Below are 21,359 nucleotides of genomic sequence, written 5' to 3'. Positions count from 1 at the left end.
AAAGAGACATTTCTCTGTAATAAACTCTCTTTTCCAAAGATGAGTGATTCCTCAATCAGATACAGGGCTCGCAAAGTCGCTAGCCCCACGTCCTGGGGCTAGCGATTTTTCCAGTCGGGCTACCAAAATCTATCTCTGCCCTGCCCGTCGGGCTATCGTAGGAAGGAAAAATATATGTCAATGCTTTTGCATTCTTTCAGAAATGTAGCTGGGTAATTATGTCATTGGCATCGGTGAGCCACTGCCAATATGTGACATATTGAAATCGCGTTTGAATTTGCTCTTGTTTTTTGCTTTCACTTTGCAATCGTGCGAACTGTGTATAGAGAGCGACAGCACTGATCTGTGAGTGATGATAATTTGTGCACCAATTCCTCTGACTTTGTCTTATCAATCCTTAGCTATGCAAACATGACAAGTGAAATCTCCCAGCAAGCTTAAACATGTGAGAGGTTGATCGCGCAGAGAATCGCTGAGCGTTATGTGAGTGCGTGTGTAAAAGCAGCAGGATATATATTGTAGCGGGTCAGGGCTGTTCGGGGTTCTGTTTGTACAGTTATGTTTTGTTTATGTTGCTATAGTGACGGGTGACACCCTCTCGCTGCGACGGTGTGCCCTTCCGGGGTCAGAGGGCGCCCTCTGTGTTGTTGTTGTTGTTGCTATGCTGTTGCCTCGCTGAGCAGTTAGCTAGCGGTAGTGTTCTCCCTGGCTAGCTCACGGGAAGCAAGACCAAACGACACCTCCGTCTCCTCCTTGTCTGAACTCGCCACATTGGTGTCAGAAGTGGGATGATGGTGGCACCCCATGTTGTTCTGACCCGAGTGACTTTTCCCCCGCCGGTCGTGACCAGCCGGTGCGCCAAAAGAAGGCACCTGGACATTTGCAGGACTTTGTGTGGGGTAATGGGGTCGTCGGGGACGACTGACCCCTTAGGTGGGGGCTATGTAGCGGGTCAGGGCTGTTCGGGGTTCTGTTTGTACAGTTATGTTTTGTTTATGTTGCTATAGTGACGGGTGACGCCCTCTCGCTGCGACGGTGTGTCCTTCCGGGGTCAGAGGGAGCCCTGTGTGTTGTTGTTGTTGTTGTTGTTGCTGTGCTGTTGCCGCGCTGAGCAGTTAGCTAGCGGCAGTGTTCTTCTGCAGATGTCAATAAACGGCTGTGCTCCCTGGCTAGCTCACGGGAAGCAAGACCAAACGACACCTCCGTCTCCTCCTTGTCTGAGCTCGCCACAATATTTTAATTCTGCTGAGCCAAATAAGACAGGTCGGGGTGAAGAAGTGACAGCCAAAGAAAAGCTTACCACAAAACGGAAAAGTTATGACAAATCAGACGATAAGGCAAAAAGAAAGTGCAGCTTTATGGTTTCATGGACAAAAGAATTTCTGTGGCTGCAATATGACAAGCGAAATAACCAGGGCTGCACATAAGTGGTCCGCAGGTGCGCATTCGCTGTCAAAATAAAAAACGGGCACAAGATCAGAAGTTGCAATGCGTGTTTGCGTACATAAGATTTTCAGGAGGAGGACAGACATTTGTTTAGAACTCTTAAAGATGTCGAAGAAGCAAGCTCCTTTAAGCAATTACTGTGATGTTCCTCCACCTCCAAAGAAATGTCAGAAGGAGTCCGAACCACAAAAGAAGCACGTATTCTCGGAAAAGTAGTTGCAGGAGGTGAGCTGGCTTCAAACAAATGATGAACGCACAGAGATGTGGGGCGGAATGTGCCGTGAAAATTTAATAAATGACAAATTAAAAAGGCATGAACATTTTTTTTTTGTATCAAAAAAATATCGAACCGAACCGTGAATTTTGTGTATTGTTGCACCCCTACTATATCTATCTATATATATATCTATATATATATAGATATATATATATATATATATATATAGATATAGATATATAGATAGATATATAGATATATAGATAGATATAGATATATAGATATAGATAGATGGAAAGGTGAAAACAGAGTCGACAGGTACCAACAGTTTCTATAGTGTTTTATAATTTCAGGGATTACACAGTCAATACTACAGCTGCCAACAAAAGGGACTTAAATATGGTGTGTAATAACATGTTTTCCATACTGTATGTGTGGCAGCATTTCGCACACCATCGAGCATCTCCATGACAACTTCTCATAGTGCCATTTGCCACAGTAAACTGTTCAGAATAGTATGGAAGCTGTGCTTTAGATACAGTAGTATGCATTCAAAACACCAGTATATATAATATGAACTGAATTTATTCTGCAGCTAAAGCAAGCACCAATAAGCCACATCTACTCTGTTGGCTTCAAATTAAACAATTCTTTCTGAAAGACTGAAACGGTCTCCTTTTTAATATGCAAGAAAGGCAATGGCACTTTTATTCACCATTGTTCTTTTGAACCTGTGACACAGTTTCCTTCAGCACAATAGAAATGCTTTATTTTTAAAATACCCTTGGAGGCAGTTGGAGGTGGAAATTGCCCGCAGGTGTGCGTGCATATAAAATGGTAATGGGGACAGACAGACACAAAGCGCTGTTTGGGTGCTGTGCTCATGAAAGGCCAATCCACTGATTGAGCTGTCACATTCACAGATGCCGTAATAAAACTAAGCAGGGCAATTACTGTAGATGGAGAACGGTAGGTAGCAGAAGAAGAGGGGGTGGAAGGGTGTATGTGTGTGCGTGTTTAGGGGGGGGGGGTTAACAATATGTCCTCCCCTTGAATACCCCAACGGGAGACAACAAAACAAAGCAAATGTATCCGTCTGTAATAATGCTGGGGGGGAAAGGGGGCTTAACTAATGTAACAATTCTCCAACAAGCACAGGAATATCAGAGAATGCTAATAAAGCTTTCACCTTATCTGTGCAACTTTTTCTTTTATGCTGATGTCTGTCTAGGCGCATTGTGCTCCTTTGAAGGAAATGAAGGCACACAACTTCAAACACAAACCATTTACCAAGAAATGTTCAGCAAAAAACTGATCAAACCCAAGACTTTAAATTAATAGGGGGTGTAAAGGGCAGCAAGTGTGCTAAGATGATAATCAGGCAACTCTCCACAGTACTAAACTACTGCATTGCCATCTAGTGTACACAAAGGGGAATTGCATATGCAGGCAGGATAATGTAAATACAGAATAAGTGTTACGTGCATTAAATGGAACTTCTGGAGCTGAAATAAAAGAAGATTTTATTTAACACATTTATATGAAACAACAACTTGAAAACTGATCTTTTATAGAGGTGTGGGAAATGTTAAAAATCTACAATGGGCCATATGCCTGTGCATACCTTCAAGTCATTAGGCAGAAAAGAAACCAAATAAAAAATTGTTAATTTTAGTCATTACAAAATTAAATCAACATTTAAACCTGACGAGTCAATTAATTCTATTAATGATGGTATATATGGTAGTAAAGAAAATATAGCCAATACCTTTTTAAATGAACTTTGAGTTGTATTCTTTAAGGTTTTAATACTGCAAACAAACTATAAATCTGGCATGGACAATGCTTGAATGGTAATTATGAACAAGTTTATTAGAAGATTTGTCTCATCAATAAGAAACAAAATGGCCTGTGGAGATGAGCTGAATTGCTTCTGTTCTTTATTGGGAAACGTTAAGAAATCCTTACACTGTCACTCATAATTTGCTCTATTGTTTCTGGGCAGCAGGGTGACCAGCTTTTTTAAGCTCTCTTATCTATAAAAGGCTGTCCGTGGGGTACGGGCTCAGAGTCCTTGGCCTCCGGCAAATATGAGCTCGAGGGCAGCCTGGATGTCACCATCTGTGGCCTGTAGCGCCCTCAGCATCAGCTCCTCATCCTGAATCCCCATATCTCTGAGCTGCTGCATCTGGGACTGCCAGCGGCCCTAGCAAAACAAAAACATGTTCAAGGCCTAATCTTTTATCCACACATAGCCCTGTCTAAACAAGCTTGCAGCTGCACTACATACCTAAGCCAATACCCATTGAGGAAAATGGCAGTTATATTATTATTTTCTCCATAAACTGAACACACGTGGGATTTATTCAGTTAGTTCACCTGCAGAGCAGACATGTTGGTGGCTTGCAGAGCTTGCTGTAGTGCTTGGCTGAAAAGATCGTTACTGACTGGTGTCCCTGCTGGCATGGGGGCTATGCCACTGGAGGGGTCCGACTTAATCAAAGACAGGATGAGAAATAAAAGCAAGCAATGAGTGTTAGGAATAATGCTTTTGTAATTTTTTTTAATGTGTAACATTATAATCTTAAGTAAATTTTGCATAAATGTACTATTTTAAAGATTTAAGCATGTTTTTGAATATCTATCGCAAAATGGAAATAACCCTCACTTGGCTTGCCGTTGTCGGAGTGACAGCGCTGCTATCAGGAGTGCTAGCAAGGGCCAGTGCAGTTGCCAGCTCACTCTGTGTAATAGGTCTCGGTCCTGTTGCTCCACTATGGCTCAGGGACACTGGACGCATTCCTGCAGAGACTCCGCCTCTGTTAGAGGGGCCTGCTGGGCTACTCTGTCACACATATTTAGGCACACCAAGTGACGTTATGGCTATTAACAACATTAAACATCACACGGCATCAGTGTTTCTATACATGATCTTTGCAGTTTTGTATTGACTTACAGACTGGAATTCATCCTCATCATCTGACATGCCCTCAAACATGAAGCCTCCTGCCAAAAAACACAAAAAGCTTTGTCTGATTAATAACCTGGACATTCACTTAAAAGAAACACGCACAATATTATTAAAAGGAAGAAACAGCACAATGAATTTTAGATGATTTTGCAGTTGGAACTACTTTATCGATATGCTCCTCCTTCAGTTCAGTTATATTGCTTACCCGGCATATCGCTGTATGAACTGGCTGATACATTGCGAGAAGAGCTGGCACTGGACTGAGCGGGCATACTGCCTGCCACAGAATGCAGGACCAGGATGATGGCATTGACAAGGGCCGGATGTGAACTGATTAACCTATGAGAGACAGACAACCATCCACCGCACTGTACATGAATATTATGCGTCATAACAGAGCTGAAATCAGAGGAAAGCCATACTCACCCATCCAACATGTTGGGGTCTGTAAACTGTACAAAGAGATCTTTATCCTGGAGAACTCCTGAGTGTGGATTAGAGGAAATTGTTACTATTTGCATGGTACAACAAAACCCGCTTAAAGATGTTCATAAAACTCAGAATGACCTTACCTAGAGCAACTGGGTCTGACCTGAGTCCAGGTGTGGCTACAATAATCTGATCCAGAGACTCTTTGTTTGTCAGCATTTTATAGACCTATGAGAGGGGAAAAGACAATAAATATAGTAGCAGAAGAAGAAGTGGTGATGTAGCAGCAGTTACAGTAACAGCTGTGGTATTTACTAGTGTTTTCTTACGATAACATATGAAACTTCTGCCTCTCTGTTAGGGTTAGCTTTGTTTCTTTGATCGCAAACTCCTCAGAGACCATCAAGAGTTTAAGTAACCAAACTTGGCACAAGGGTGCATCTTAGGACCCTCGAGTTTATAATCGATATCAGAGATGATAAGATCATCCTGTTGCCTAACAACCAACTAGCAAACTAAAATGACTAAATTGTAGTATTATTCATGATATATTATGTCATCAAGTGTCTTGGCAGCCACCAAGCAATGAGCTAAAAAAAACCTGTTTTTAGCCACATGAAAGCATCTTATTGTTTTATTTTCATGCCAGTAACATCTCATTTATAGCCTCAAAAGTTGAATTATACATGTCTAGCAACCAGTTAGCAGTTGGCTAAAATTACCCATTTTTAGCATATAATACTACTACTACTACTACTACTACTACAATAATAATAATAATAATAATAATAATAATACTAATAATAATAATAATAACAATAATAATAATGGATTGCATTTATATGGCGCTTTTCAAGGCACCCAAAGCGCTTTACAATTCCACTATTCATTCACTCTCAAATTCACACACTGGTGGAGGCAGACTGACAGAAGCGAGGCTGCCATATCGCACCATCGGCCCCTCTGGCCAACACCAGTAGGGTAGGGTAAAGTGTCTTGCCCAAGGACACAACAACCAGGACAGAGAGCCCGGGGATCGAACCGGCAACCTTCCAGTTATAGATGAGCTTGTTGGGAACAACATCTATTAAATCTACTGTAGATGTTATAGGTTAACATCTATTAACCTGATTTTTTTTTTGTTTCACTTTTCTCGTGGCAATGCAGTCTATCAGTATGCCAAAAAGTACAAACAGGCCAAGCAATACTGTAGCATGGGCAAGTACTAGTTGTTCAAATACAGTACATTATATAGAATGTAAATGACAAGTTGAGGATGATAGCAATGATGTTTGAGGGCCATAACACAGCACCCAAAGCATGTGAACTAACAAGTACGTCTGATTATATACATCTACAGGACCTACTGTATCATCTGACCTGACTTTTATGAGCTACACTATATGGACCAAAGAACTGGGGCAAACACTTCATAACTCTTTACTCCCTGAAAGGACTGAAAGGATATCACTAAAGCACTTCTGGATGGATGCAAACTGCATTTCGTTGCCCTGTACCTGTGCATGTGCAATGACAATAAAGTTGAATTCTATTCTATTCTATTCTATTCTATTCTAAAGGTCACTATAAGTAACGGTTGAACTTGTTTTTCTGAAGTGAATGGCTTCTGCCATATGTCAGGCCTGCTTAAAGAACAAGATTACTGGGTTTGGTCTCTGCCTGTGCAGCTTGGAAAAACCCAGAAACAATTCCAATGGATGTTAAACAACATCTCTTAAAAAAAAAAAAAAAAAAAAAAAGATTTATTCTGGGGTGTCAGAAAACTCATCATTAAGGGTACGGGGAGTTCATCAAATGCTGTCTTTATGGGGGAAAGATTTAATAATTGAATAAGGTGCCCCTGGAACTCCAGTGGACCAAGGCCAAGCAGCTCTTGTAATGCATATGTGGCACACTTGTTTTGTTCATATAGTGCACTATCAATAGCAGTGACTTATTTATACCAGTTTATGTAGAATCCACCTAGTCCAATCTTTTTTTAAGCCAACATGCTGTAATGTTGCTGAGATTGAATGCTGCAAAGGCTGCAACAGTTAAACTCATTTATGTTTAAAGCAGCTCCTAGTGGCCTGGGGTCTGTTTATCCATAGCTCCGACATGCAACTAGGGTGATGCAATCAGAGGTAAACACCACTGAACAAAGATGTGACATCATCCAAAGGACAGTGGAGAAGATTCCAGCATGGTCAAGGACAAACGCTTATTTGTTTACTTATTTATGTATTTATTTTAGTTTAAGGCATGACAAAAATAAAATTTAGTGCCTGTGTCAAATAACTTTATGCAAGCTGTGAAGCCACATGGCCTAAAAAAAAAAGAAAGAAAAATAAAGAGCTAAGCCAATGAATTATGAATGATTTTTGTTTTTCCATTCTTACAGCTGATTCATGTTTTCACTTGATAACTATTCCCTTAACTCAACACAAAACAAAATTTCTTTTCTGGAACTATACTTCTGTCTGTTCAAGGCATGTAATCACTGTAAAAATAATAATAATAATAAAAAAAAAGCACAAGAAGCAGCTGTGAAACCACCACAAAATATTTCCAGCTGAGTGGTTCATATTTAGGGCCAACTGTTTTAAGCATACTTGTCATTAATGGAAGAGTACAATGTCTTTCAAAAACACAAAATGTCAACACTTGTGTACTTTTCTCTGAAAGATGAACTACCTTGTCTAATGGCAGGGCTCTGGAAAGTAAAGAAGCTAATGATAGAAAGTAAAGAAGCTAATGATAGCTTCAGGACAAGACATGAGACTCAAAGTGACCTTCAGTGGTCCCATTCTACTGCATGCGTCAGTTGCAGGTGCTGAAATGAGTTTCTTATTCCGGTACTTTACTTCAAATAGAGTTAACACATCATGGACTAACACTGGAAAACCAATGTTAATTTTAAAAGTCATTAACTAATCTAATATACTGTGCATAACAGCATTCACGCCTTGCTGAAACAGCAGCTTGTTTACACATTTGCCTAACAAGCAAAAGATCTCTGATTCTTCTTTTCCTCAAACAAAATTTAGATATTAGCCAAAATGGTTGTTGTGGAGAGAGAGAAATCTCATAAGAAGTGAATGAAGGATCAAGTTCTTTTTAACACTCACTAAAAATTAGCTGAAATCCTAAGCAGCTCAGTTACCGTCAGTGTGTTTCCTCTCCTCTACTCACCGAGTCCCTGTAGGCCGAGCTGAGAGAATGAAGAGCAGCATGAAACACCCTGAACTCCCTTGCTGCAGTTACCCTGTTTACTGGCTCTGGAAAATACAAACACACATTCAGATTCACACGTTCAATGTCATTTACAGCTTAAACACAGTTTTAAGCTTAAATGATGCATACACACAGACCTGGACTACTCTCTGGCTCTGGCCACGTCTTTTTGAGGATGTGTAAGGTGGATCCTGGTTGAATCCCACAGGCATCCAGTGTAAGGTCATCTTTAAGTTTGCGTCCACAGTGGACCAACTCTGGTAAACACACAGAAGAGTGGTGAGATTTTCACATAGAGACATGCACAGATTTCACTGACAGCTAAAGGATGATGAACAATAAGCATGCACTTCATGCTGTATGTCAAGGTCTCATATCAACCCAAGTTTAACAGTGGAGGTTTTTGGGTGTACCTATTAGTTCAGGGTCTGGGATGGAGTCTGGGAACTGAGCTGCAACAAGCTGTTTCAGGGTGGCGACCCTGTATCCTCCAGGTGGAACATCACCTGGCATCATCTCCGGGAAGTGGAAGGTAGATTTGGGCTGATCAACCAGCTTCAAAGACAGATTCCATTCTGACGAGGCCATCTCTTCCTGTTTAATAACCCTACACACCTGCAATTAGTCCACAGAACACAAGCTTAACACAGTGGGGTAGACCACAACATATACACTGTTAGCTAACAGTATAATATTACACTTCACTCTGCTTCAGTGTGAAGATAAGGCAGGTCTTTTTGACACAAAATAAACCTCAGACCCATGATCCACAGGAGGAACTCACGACAAAATGCGCTATTACCTGACGATTACCTTTTCTACGAGGTTGTAATGAATCACGTTACCACTCGACCCGGTTAGCTGCCTAGCGTTTGCTCACGAAGCATGCCGAATTTTCTAAATTAAACTTTTCATGCCGTTTAGTTTGGGTGATTTAAAACATTTTTTTTAAATAACTGAGCCTTACAGAACTAAGAATAAAACTAAAACTCTATACGAATAACTGCACACTCACCCTTTTGTTGTTGACACTCAATTCACTTCCTGGTTTTAGTCACGTGTCTAGGTTGCGTTTACGTCCACTGTCCAAACGAAGGAGTTTTCACTTTTCTGTGATATTCATAGATAGATATATTTTCGAATATTTGTGATGACTCTTAAATACACACACACACACACACACACACACACACACACACACACACACACAAATGAAAAATAAATGCTAATCCAACTTAGCTCTCGGTCAGACTGTTACATCAGTATCTCTATCCCACGTCATCTGTGGGAACACCACATAGAATGACTTTCATATCCTACCTGTCCAAGATGGAATCAGTCCAAAATTCCCCAGCCCTCAACTGATAAACCTTTTGTAAACCACTTTTTTAAAACTACCTTGATCGCTGTAGTAGGGATTCACTTAATACCAAAATGGGCTTTCATGCTCTGAAATCAGTATTCAGAGAATGGGCATCAGTTTACTGATATGGAGATTACTAATGACAGAGATTATTAATGACTTTGTGTTAACAGCTGTGGATAGATTATATTTTATATTATATTTTCTTTGTTTTCTGATGATGCTGACTTAACTATATTGGACTGACTGTCCAATAAAGTGCATGCAGTATATACTGCACTGAATGGTTAATTAGTCCACTTTTACATGCAGTATTGAAAGAAGGTTTTACACAGAAACATGTAAAACTCTGAATATTGTTTCCAGGTGTGAGGAAAGTGTTTTGAGAGCCTTGCTGAGGGAACTGGTAGTGTTACCAATTGGAATAAACAAACATGCAAATATTCTAATATAAGGAATCATTAATATGTAAATTCATCGGTCACTATCTATGTCTGTTGCATAAAGCAGATTAATAATGACATTCTTCCATATCACAAAATCAACATCAACAAAGCAAATAAAACAACATCTCACAAAACAGGGATGGGCTATGGGCTATTATCACAAAGGTAAACAATACTATGAATAATAGATTATATTAAATGAGCCAATTATTTTCTAGAAATCTTGATTTGATTGGTTAACATGTGCTACAACATTTAAAAGACTAGTCTGAATTACCAATAAACCGCTAGACAAGTGTAAGTGGCCACTTTGAATGAGCAATAAGTGCCCTTGGGTAGCTAATCAATTACTTTAGATGAGCAATTAACGAGTAAACATTTGTGAAAAACATAATTGACAGGAAATATGTCAGCCTGTTTCTCTGTAGCTGTACCTATCCATTACTAATCTGTCACTGAAGGAAAAGGAAGGGGGAAAGAAAATTTTTAACATGCTTTTTAAAGTTCATAAAATCAGGATTGTATTATAATGCAAATCAAATTTCGGGGAATAACTGGAAAAAAAAAGTCCTACTGCTGCTAATACCATTAAATTATACACTTCTGTAATCACCTTGTTATCACCAGTTCTGCAATCATTGATAGACTTTATCAAAAAATTATACCCTTTATACAAAAAAACAACCTTTATGTATTATCCCTTGCATTGCTTGTATTTGCTGCTAATATCCTACCAAATGACAATGTGCACAACTATCGACACATTCTCAGCTTTCTTTCACTCCAGTTTCCCTCATTGTTTAGCAGCTCTTAGGTGTCTGTGTGGGTCTGGCCTCTGTAGAAATTTCTTTCTGTCTTATTTTGCTTGTTGTTTCTAAAGTTTTGTGTTTAGGTTTGCTTACACTCCTGTCTCATTGTCTTTATTTTTTATCATCTGTGTGCTTACTCTGCTTTGTCCACTTCTCTTGGTTACCCTTATGTATATTAAAGTCTACTGTCTTCTCCTCAGCCTTTATCACCATGCATGTTTATCCTTCTAGTGTGTTTCCCACTCTTATTCTTGCATGTTTGTGGACTTTTTTCATTTCTGAATTGGATCGAAGCAACAAACAAAACATTACCTTTAGTAGCGAATGAGATCCATTCGCTACTAAAGGTGCGTTTTGTGTGTGTTTACTTTGCCTGCCTTCTCAGTCTGCATCTAGGCCCCAATTTCAAGCTTTTTGACAAATAATTTTGTTTTCTCCTGAAGGGTATACTATAAATGTATTTCAATACAACCAAGCTTTCTTTGCCGTAGCTGGCTCGACAAAATTCAAAACCCAGCTGGATATGATGGGTATCATGACAGCGGTTATCAACTTTCTCAGTTAAGCTAGGCTTTTTGCTTCAGGCTCTGTGCTTGCTCACAAGAAAAAGTGCATTTCATGGGTTGCATAACTCTTCTTTCACACAAAATGATCCTTATGAGCGCTGACTGCTCCAATAAGAGACATTAGCAGATGATGATGATAAAATTGTGATGAAAAATCAATAAAGAACATCTAAAATATAACAGTAAAATGCAATCATGTTGCAAATGAGACAAAAGATTAATACTGTATAAAATAGTTTATCTTGGGTTTTAACAATTTAACAATTTACATGAAGAGTGGTAAACATTTAATTCCAGTTTAAAAAAAAAAAAAAAAAAAAAATATATATATATATATATATATATATATGTATATTTATCACTGAGCGCACTCTAAATACCACTATATTTTTTTCTTTTTTTTTCACATCTGCACATTAGAGCTCTGAAATGTCAAACTTTAATCAATTTAAAGATACATTTTTACCATCCCATAGCCCATAACTTTAGTTTGTCAGCAGATCAAAGTGAAATTAATTTGCCAAGCCATTAATATCACTTTGTAGCACACCCCTCTGTTATTGTGTTGTTTTGTTCTGAATGTTGTGTTTTATGAAATACAGCAATGCTGTATGTGGAAAGAAAAGTCGATGACTGCATGTGGGGAAAAAAAGTGTGCCAAATAATGCTTAATTTATGGCACCATGATTGTGTCCATTTCCATATGTATTTGGCTATGGAGAAGGGTTTTCAATCAACCTAAAAGTGCTCCAGTGCAGTCCTCCACAATCTCAACTGCAGATTGCTGGATGTGGGTAGTGCTGTGTATAGGTCGAATGCTGACCAGAACAGGGAAAAGAAAAAGAAGAAAACAGCAGAATCCACCAAGAATGGAAGAAGCACAAAAAGCCCATCAAAGATATTACAAATAATTGAACATTGTATGAATATTGCAGACAGTGGCTGCAGTGGACAGTTTCCATTATTTTTATTTCGTTTTTGTCTCTGTGGCTGGCTGATGGACCAAGAACAGCACAAGCAAGAGTATCATACTTTTGACACAACCCCTATCTGACAACAGACACTGTTTGTAGCTCTTCACAGACTGCCACAGATGTCCAGTGCACTAGCACTGCTGAACCATAATTTCCTGTTTAGGCGGCACATGGATGGTGCCAGTGTGTGGGGGGCTTTTTTCAGTGGCGTTGTTTTGAAATTGCAACCAAATTGCAAGCATCCAAAAATGATTTACAATAATTTGTGTTATCCCCGGGTGAAAACAAAAATTTGCCAAGCACAATACAATTCATTCTTTCGTTATTTGTGTGTGTGTGTGTTTTTATTTTATTTATTTATTAACCTATTAATTAAAAAAAATGTACATTTTACCACATTAGGGCCACCATACCTTTTAGGACCATACGATCTGCACACACTTGGACTTGGAAGTACTCAGTCAAACCATGTATTTATCCTGAAATACTGTAACGTGGCAAGAAAAGTCGATGAGTTCACGGAAAAAAGGTACGACACTAAATGGTTAACTGGGGGATGGGGGTCAGCATGACATCACTGCTGGACGAAGCAGCAAGGAGTGGTTTCTGTGAAGAGCTCCCCGTCCCAAATCAATGGAACATACCCAAACACTCAGGAAAAACGCCCTCTAGTTTTATCCAGCGTCAAAACAAAGTGTTATAGCCGTGCTTTGCTCTAAGAGGAATGAACTGCTCTGGAAAATCACACCGCCAGCGCTGAACAGAGAAAAGAGTCGCCTCCGCTGGAGGGTTGGTGGTTTTCAAGTTTCTCCCTCTTGTCATGGTAAGCATTTATACATAGTGTTTGGGGGCAAAAGCACCAGCTAACCGGCATGTTTTGTTTGTATCATAGTGAAAAAGCTAACGGGAAACTTAGGTTATTTTAAAAGACGAGCAACAGCTGGGGAGAAGGGAAACTCCACGAAGTCGGACCAGGGAGGCGCTATGGCTGACTTAAACAGGCTTAGTCTGCTCTGTTCACCGGGTCTAGAGACACGTCTGGTACAGATGTTTGTAGCTTACCTTTTAAACAAGTCGTGGGCCTACTAAGCTAGACCGTATACTCTATCAAAAATGGAGCTAAAAAGCTCATATTTATGAATTAAACGGACTGCGCCCTCGTTTGATAGAAAGTGAGCATTGCATTTAACGGTAGTTCCAAATAAAGTAACATTCATAAAGAAGCTGCTTACTACTGCAATATCTTCCTCCAGTTTCCTCATATTTTCTTTCTTTGTGTTTTTGATTGAGCTGTGGCGATGGAGGCCCGTGTTATATTACCGTTACTAGATTCAAACAAACTACATGTGGGGTAAATAGTACCCTGGTAGTACTAAAAAGTCCTACCAGACTGAGAATTTGATATATCTAACCTAAAATCACACAAACAAGCTATGCAGGCTAAAGGTTTGAATATTAAGAACACATATACTTTATTTACTTTGAATACAGTTTAACACCCCTGTTATAAATTTAAATAAAGGCTAAAGTTTTTTTGTGCGAGGTCTCTTTACACTCAAATATTTCCTCCATTAACTGTTATAACTGTTAACTGCTGTTTCAGCCGCTGTTCTGCTTCAGTACAGATCTCTTATGTGATTTTTATGAGACTTGTATGTGTTTACTTTTGTAAACTAGAACCAAATCAGACAAATCAAATCTCAATATGCGGGGGATAAAAATGCTTGCACGCATAAAGTGGCAAACCAGGTTATCCTAGATTACATTGGTCACCAATCTGTACTCTAAGACAGACTGGGGCTTCATATTTCTACCATAGAAAGACAAGGCTTTCTCCTAATCTTTGCTTCTTAATGCAAAACTTGAAGGATAAGTTTTTCTCTAGAGTGAACTTCTTGGATGTCACAGCAGGATGACAGTCAGGAAAGTGAGGTTGCAATAAAATAATTTCCCCCAGGGATCAATAAAGTATTCTGATTCTGATTCTGAAGTCGGCATATTTGCTCTTTAAAGAAAACAAGCTTAGAAGGTTGGAAGCCACAGGAATGGTACAAAGAGGATGTTGCCTGCCGTCATCCTGCAATTGTCACTTGATTGTGCAGCTGCGCTTAGCAGGCAGGTAGATCTACCCGTGGGAAGCAGGAGGATGTAGAATTTATCATTCAGGATATTTCTCTCTGAAAACTGATCACTGAAAAAAAAGCAAAGAGCTGGCTAGGGGATGAGCTTATTTAGTCTTTTTTACAGGTGCGCTACCTTCTTTTAGTTCTTGTTTTGCTTCCCCATGCCAATCCACATGCAGCATATATCAAGAATGCCATAAGATAAAAGTTTCTCTAAACTTTGCAGATTACCAAGAGCCAAATATCGATTCATACAGATGTATACCCCTGCCTCATAGCCGTCACTAAATTACATGTTGAACACTAGTATGAGACTCAAGGTGGCGCTGTAGTGAAAACTAAATTCGGCATTCAGTAGTAAAAGTCAAACTTTTATACAGCTCCTTAGCCATAAGCCCTTTTTTAAAGTTTAAGATATGCTTTTCAGTTTGATGAGCGAATTATATGTTATATTATACTTTTATTAGGTAATGCTGTAAATGATTTGACTAAAGGAATCCAGTCATTCCTAAGAGGACTCAGGTAAAATCTAGTTATGCCTCTATATAAATTTCAGGGGCTCTGTTTTTGTCTTTAAGGTTAAAAAAATGTCAGTATTGTGAGTAAGGTGAATGATGGTCCAGATGATTTGAGGAGCTTGGTAACGATGCTTTATGCCAATCAGACATTTCAGTCAGAAAGGTGAGTCAAGATTTAATATCTTGGATTCAAGAGTGTAGTAGTAAAGAAAGAGGACCACTATAACTGAGATTACTTGAAAGAATAGAGTGATGGTACAATGAGCAGGGCAAAATTGTTCATCTTAATGTTCTGTGACATCTCAAGAATCATTTCCCTTTCCCCTGACCTCAATAAGAACTTTAATAGTCCTTAACATATAGTGTCAAAATGATATAAAAGGGCAATTATGACTCAAAAGCTTACAACTAATCACTAAGAGAAATTTGAGCTTTTTTTTTGCTGTCAAGCAAGCTTTTGAACCCCTTTCTTTTTTTCATTTATATGGTCTTATGACAGTGCTGTCAATTAACTATTATAATACCATGAAAATAATTTAAATGTCAAAACCTGAATAAAAAGCTGGCAGTACTTTTTATATATTGATGTAAGATGGTAATGGATAATATTCAACTGCAACTTCCTACAGTTAAGCTTTATTGTATTCTTATATAAAGTTTGTGACATGCAAGTTTAGTTAACGAAATCTTAAATTGAAAAAGGAAAGAAACAAAAGCTGGTAAGGAGTCAGCAATGTGACTCATTCAGTAAAATCTGTTTGATGGCTTCCTGATGTCTGGGCTGCACAGACTGAGTCAGACTGTGGTTTGGTGTGTTGGCAGACTACAGTTCATGCTACCATTAGGAATATATTTAGGTAAAGCTGGAAAAATGCTGGCTACAATACACATCTGCTCTTTTATTCAATGAATATTTATTCTCATTGTTGAGTCTCGCTGCTGTGAAGAATTCAGTGTCTCTAAGGTTAGAAAAATTCACATTGTGATACAGAAAGTCTGGAGTGGAGAGCAGAGCTGTTGTGGAAAATGCGATGAAACGGCACTCCGGCCCACATCCTCTCTGCTGAAGCCATAAATGGAAACTCATGGAAAAAGCTTTGGCTAAGCCATGAGGTGGAGCTACATGATGAAATGATTCATAGCACTAAAACAAAACATTTGATCCATCAGCTGTTTTCCCATTTTGAAATGTGTTTGCACATGCAAAACATAACGCAAAATTTCCAGAACTTGTAGATTTGTATGATCCACCAGAAACTTTTATCACTTGTGGTGAGTGGTAGGGCGTTGCCCAGCTTACAGTCATACCTGGATTTTCAGGGTTTTCATCAAAGCAGTGAATCACACTCAGTGATTGCTATAAATCCTGGATAATCCTCATTCATGTGGTATAAAAGAAAAAAACAAAGCCCTGAGCTAATTTTCTGTGTTTTCAAAGAAGTTGCATCGAGGTAGGACTACCCGGATGTGGCAAAAGCAGTGATTATATTGGTCAGTAATTATCTAGATTATTTAAATACACCAACGTTAACTTTAAAGGGTGTCCTTTTACAAGTGATTTATTCGATCTTTAAAAACTTTGGAGTGAACTTTTAACGAAAAAAGCGAGGGATACTGCGGGAAACAGAGTCATTTGGCCCCTGCCAGCCCACAGTCTCTACTGGGATGTCAGCGGGTGCAGAAAGGGGCAACAAAAGGCAGATTCGCATTGCTCAGGAGAGCTACACGATAGCCAGAGAGAAAGAGATGGAAAGCTGAGGTCAACAACTGATGCTGTGGTCGTACGCCTCCAAAACCAGACCAAATGAGAGACCATGGGAGACGAAAGCAGCTGCAGGCAACCGTTAAGGATCCTTCCACAGTTTCACCTACAGAAGCCTTTTATGACTTTTGCTCCTTCTACCTAGATGTTTTTAACTCGAAGCAATGGGAGTTATCTACAGAATGTACAGTTGTGGTTAGAAGTTTACGTATACTTATCATGGGCATACATTTTTTTAAGTAATTAAAGATGCATGCTGTGCAATCATTTCACTCTGGAAAAAGAATTGGTTCAACAAAATCATTAAAAGCCCCAAATAACCCTTATATTCATGCCCATGATAAGCACATGTCAACTTCTGACCACAAACATATATGAAAAGTTCAGTTTTCCTTGTCCAATTAAGTTATATTTTTTAAATAATTGACCGTTTTTTGTTATTAACATTGTTAACAATGTGAGAATTACTCACGCATGTAGTATTATAATCCACAAAATACCAGTTTCCTTTCTGCTTTAATAGCCAAAATATTGTTCATCAATATTGTTTATCTCAAGAAAGCATTACCTAGAGATTGTGTGTACAATAGTTGCAAAATGTAACAAAAAATGTAACAAAGTGGTGCTTTCTAACTTGTGTGTTTTTTACACTGTTTTACACCACTAGTTCATATTCTGTGGTTGTATCACAGTGACTTTCTTTCTTTGGGGAAAAAACAATAGTCTTCAGTTTTATCCAAGATGCAAAATCAGGGCTTTGTCTCAGCAAATACAGATACAAATAATGACCTTTACCAATCTAGCTGAGATAAGTATCTTATAAATATTTCATGCATAGGAGAGTGGAGGTAGACAAGGAGGAGATAGTTTTGTCTGGCTGTACTTAGTCCTCACAAAGTGTTTCCCTCTGGGGAGTGGAGAAAATGATTTGGCTGCTTCCTGTCAACTTTGAAAGTCCCCATTTGTCATCACAGCTTTACTCGCTCTGAAAAGAAAGAAGCTTTCAGCAGGCCAGAGAAAGGACTGTCTTAGTCACCTTCACGTGTAACTTGGTTTGTCAGTAAAGTTTGTAAATGACAAAATTAATTTGAGATTTTCATATAGCACATATTGTCTTCTCATCTCAAATTCTCTCCACTTGGGAGAACAAGTTAAAGAACGCCAAGACACATTAGTATAAGGCAACCCGTCTGGTTTCAGTAATCCTCCAATCAGCTCATCACCTTATGTTGCTATACTATTGTGTCCTTGTTATAAAAATCTCGGGGCTCCTCATATGTCTGTGTTTTTTCCTCCGCAGCGCTGTGTCTGAAGAAGTTGACCTGCACTTTGAATCCATCCTGAAAGACCATGCTGTCCCTCCTGCTGTCCGCAGTGCTGGCTGTCCAAGCGATGGGTGGGTGTTGCTGCTCCCTCTGCCCTGCTATTAGATTTGAGTGGCTGCGGTGGGAAATGTCATCGCTTGTTAAACAATACACCCTGCAGGGCCTATTAGTCTTTTGCCTTCAAAAGCTTCACTGGGAAAAAACAACCGTTCAAATGAGGCTACTCCCAAAAAATAATGTGCCAATAGTTTAAAAGTTATAAACTGTCCCTGTTTAAACCCACATCAACTGAAATGAGTTGTCAGAGAGCAAATTCCTATTTAAACAGATGTCTGGCTAAAGGAGAAAAGGGATATTTTTCAAAGTAATTCTTTTGAGTTTAGTTTTAAAGGGTTACAACTTCATCATATGAGGGTGTTTTGTATTTTCTTTATAATTCAGCTTGTAAAAGAGAACAGCTTTGACCTTTTCCAAGCATGTGAGGAGTGGCGAGAGCTCTGGGCATAGGTAAGGTGCGCTGTGAAAAATGCTAGAAGTTGAGTTTTCCTGCCTTGACTCAAGAAGGGTGATGAGGAAGTCATCGTATTATATTTATAACACCGGGAAGCAGGGTGCTGGTGGTTGATGTTGCAACTGAGGATGCATGACTCGCATACTCAAAAGTTTCACTTCAGTAGAAATGACGCTCAAAGAAAACTTGTCATCATAAAAAAGAAACAAATAGCCTGGGCTGACGTGATGGCATCTCATGACAGTAAATAAAAGAAGGGAATGGCATATGCCGAAAGAAGTATCAACAGTGCATATATTTCAACATCAGCCCTTTCTCAGTTGGTGTGTGGCTGATGCCATGTAAATTTAAATCTCATATTGAGTACCATTCTTCTATATTAATATATAGCCTGAAGAAGAAGGACAAAATCAGTTCGCAAATCCTCAAAGTTCACAAAGAACTTTTATCGTCCAAAATGCCATCATTTAAAGAGCTTTTTTTGCCTTTTCTGCTCTCCGGTTGAGCTGACACAACCTCCTATCGGCCATCAGTGGCACATTACAATTTTGACTCGGTGGACCTAAGTGTCTTCAGTGGTTCATTAGGGACCCATTCTCTCCCAGCACAAATGGGCCTGCGGCCTGCTCATTACTGGCTGTATAGCATCCACTGCCTAACTCGCTTCCCTCAGTGGGAGGGAAGAGGAGGAGGTGTCAGGGACTGATGGAGCTCTTTAACTCACGGGTAATGGGCTATATTGTAGCTCACACAATGATTCACTTTCTGCTAACTGGAGCACTAAGTGAATTAGTTGGAGTCTAGTTTGATACTACAGTCTGCCTATGTAACACCGTATCATATTACAAAAGTCTCATATTTTGTGGACATTATTTAAACTATTATTATCACCACTTCCTGTAGCTTTAGAGAGCTTCTGCTGGCACACACAGAAACCTACAGACTTGTGCATTTAACTGAGCATCTATTTATATGTGTGGACGGCTGTGCTGATATGATCCAGGGTCTCCGAGGTCTCTAACTCCCTCGCTGGGATTACTTGCTGTAATCTTTGTTGTACTCAACCATGTCATTTCTTGATAATTCCTGCAAGTTCCCATATCAGCAGACGTGATTTTACTTTGTGGGCTTTGCCAAAACACTTTGTGAGAATGGTATGTTTTGGGGTAAAAAAAAAGAAAAAGAAATAAGGCATATGACAGCACTGTCATCCCAGCATAGTAACTTTGTCTCTGTAGCTCCCAGCTGTATCCTGACTCAGGAGTCAGATGATGGATTATTCTCAGTAAAATCTCTCCCTGATGTTACTCATACAGCACTGCACAGCTGTTGCCTCCAGAGCTAGGATGAGCCTTGTCTGTAGGTGGATGTTGTTTTTCTCTATTTAGGAAGCAGGAGAGAGAAAAGATTGCCACCCTGCTCAGAATTGGCTTTGACCCCTGACCTTAAGTGTTACTTAATTTTTTTTAACACACTCATTATAACGTATTGTGGTTACAGGTGTCTGCAAAATGCAAAATAAATTGCAGATCTGTGTACAGTAATGCCTGAGCCACAACAGTTAGCTGAGTACAGTAACAGTCTTGGCTTGCAGCACACAGCAGTGTCAGCCTGTTGCAGAGCTAACAGGGGGCTGTCTAGCTAATTGCTTGTTGTTGTCATACTCTGTGTTCAGTTAGCACAGTCACTAGGCTGCCAGAGCTCGCTGTGGGCAGCTCTTAGAAACCAAACAATGAAAGAGAATCGCATCCATGCAAATGTAGAATTGAAAACCAGACACGATTTTTACTCTCAGTGATGGCAACTGTAAGGTAATTCAAATTAACTAGCATAATTGGATAGATTGCATCTAGTAAAGTAGTCGCCAGGCACAGATTATGGCAGGGCCCCAGAGCGTGAAAATAGCCCGCTCATGCCTTCATCTCTAGTGTACTTTTTAAAGGTCTGCTAACTATGAATACCCTCTTCCTTCCCTCCTTTTCTCTTCACAGCAATTGATTCTGCAGAGAGGGGACACTTTAGCCTGTGCACAAATTCAATTTAGGGTTATTACCCTGTATCAGTGATGTTTTTGCTAATTTGATTGTGTCCAGTAAAGTATCCTTTTAAAAACAATCGAGGACAGGCTCAACAAAGATTGGTTTCGCTGCAGTGCATACATAATGACGAGTCTCTGTTGGCTTGCCTCTGTCTCACTGTTTCCCAGCTCTTCTTTTCTTACAGTGCACTTATTGAAATAGAGTGCATTACCCAACAAGCACCTCATGATTATTTCAACAAGTCTTAAAAATGCTGGCTTGTGGATCGTTAAAAAATTGATACAGGTAATATGCCGAGATTGCAGTTCTGGAGGGGAAGAGAGGCCTGAAGCCATATGTGGGCCTGCTGTGTGTCTAGTAGGCTTTGATGAATGTGTTGAACGGATGCTGATCTGTGCTTGGGAAGTGTCACAGCTACTACTGGCTTGCTGCGAAAGCATCCCAGCAGCTGACAGAGGGAGACCCCTGCTTGCCTGGTGTTGCGTCTGACACACGGCGGTGGTGACGTCAGGTGCTGTGGGGATAAAACTCTGCCTCTGTCTTTTGTCGTGATGTGTCGGGTTGTTTCATGTTCAACTCCAACAACAAACACCTATCAAACTGAATTTGCATGCGTGATCTGCATT

The 21,359-nt window shown here is 39.6% G+C and overlaps 2 protein-coding genes across 4 annotated transcripts in view; one reads left to right on the top strand and one right to left on the bottom strand.

The window, feature by feature from the left end:
* Window positions 1–1,986: 1,986 nt before the first annotated feature.
* Window positions 1,987–9,394, bottom strand: LOC113025276 (ubiquitin-like protein 7). 3 transcript variants are annotated; one of them, XM_026172848.1, is made up of 11 exons: window positions 9,313–9,394; window positions 8,711–8,912; window positions 8,435–8,554; window positions 8,256–8,341; window positions 5,207–5,291; window positions 5,061–5,118; window positions 4,840–4,973; window positions 4,620–4,669; window positions 4,332–4,508; window positions 4,043–4,156; window positions 1,987–3,869 (listed from the first exon to the last, which is right to left on the bottom strand). In XM_026172848.1, the coding sequence occupies exons 2-11, from the start codon at window positions 8,883–8,885 to the stop codon at window positions 3,729–3,731; spliced, it is 1,140 nt and encodes a 379-aa protein (XP_026028633.1). In that variant the 5' UTR covers window positions 8,886–8,912; window positions 9,313–9,394; the 3' UTR covers window positions 1,987–3,728. The 3 variants fall into 3 exon arrangements, with proteins under 3 accessions (XP_026028633.1, XP_026028642.1, XP_026028651.1); XM_026172857.1 differs by lacking the exon at window positions 9,313–9,394 and adding an exon at window positions 9,100–9,287; XM_026172866.1 differs by lacking the exon at window positions 9,313–9,394 and adding an exon at window positions 9,111–9,287.
* A 3,519-nt stretch (window positions 9,395–12,913) lies between these two features.
* Window positions 12,914–21,359, top strand: part of cd276 (CD276 molecule) — a 73,616-nt gene continuing 65,170 nt past the window's right edge. Inside the window, exons 1-2 of the mRNA XM_026172836.1 lie at window positions 12,914–13,278; window positions 18,159–18,254. Coding sequence (XP_026028621.1) covers window positions 18,209–18,254 — 46 coding nt within the window. The 5' untranslated portion in view covers window positions 12,914–13,278; window positions 18,159–18,208. The remainder of the gene's footprint in view (window positions 13,279–18,158; window positions 18,255–21,359) is intronic.

Source organism: Astatotilapia calliptera, chromosome 1 (assembly GCF_900246225.1).
Source record: "Astatotilapia calliptera chromosome 1, fAstCal1.2, whole genome shotgun sequence".
In the NCBI taxonomy this organism is placed as follows: domain Eukaryota; kingdom Metazoa; phylum Chordata; class Actinopteri; order Cichliformes; family Cichlidae; genus Astatotilapia; species Astatotilapia calliptera.
The sequence above is the reverse complement of the archived record's forward strand: the minus strand, read 5'-3'. Positions and strand labels throughout refer to the sequence as shown.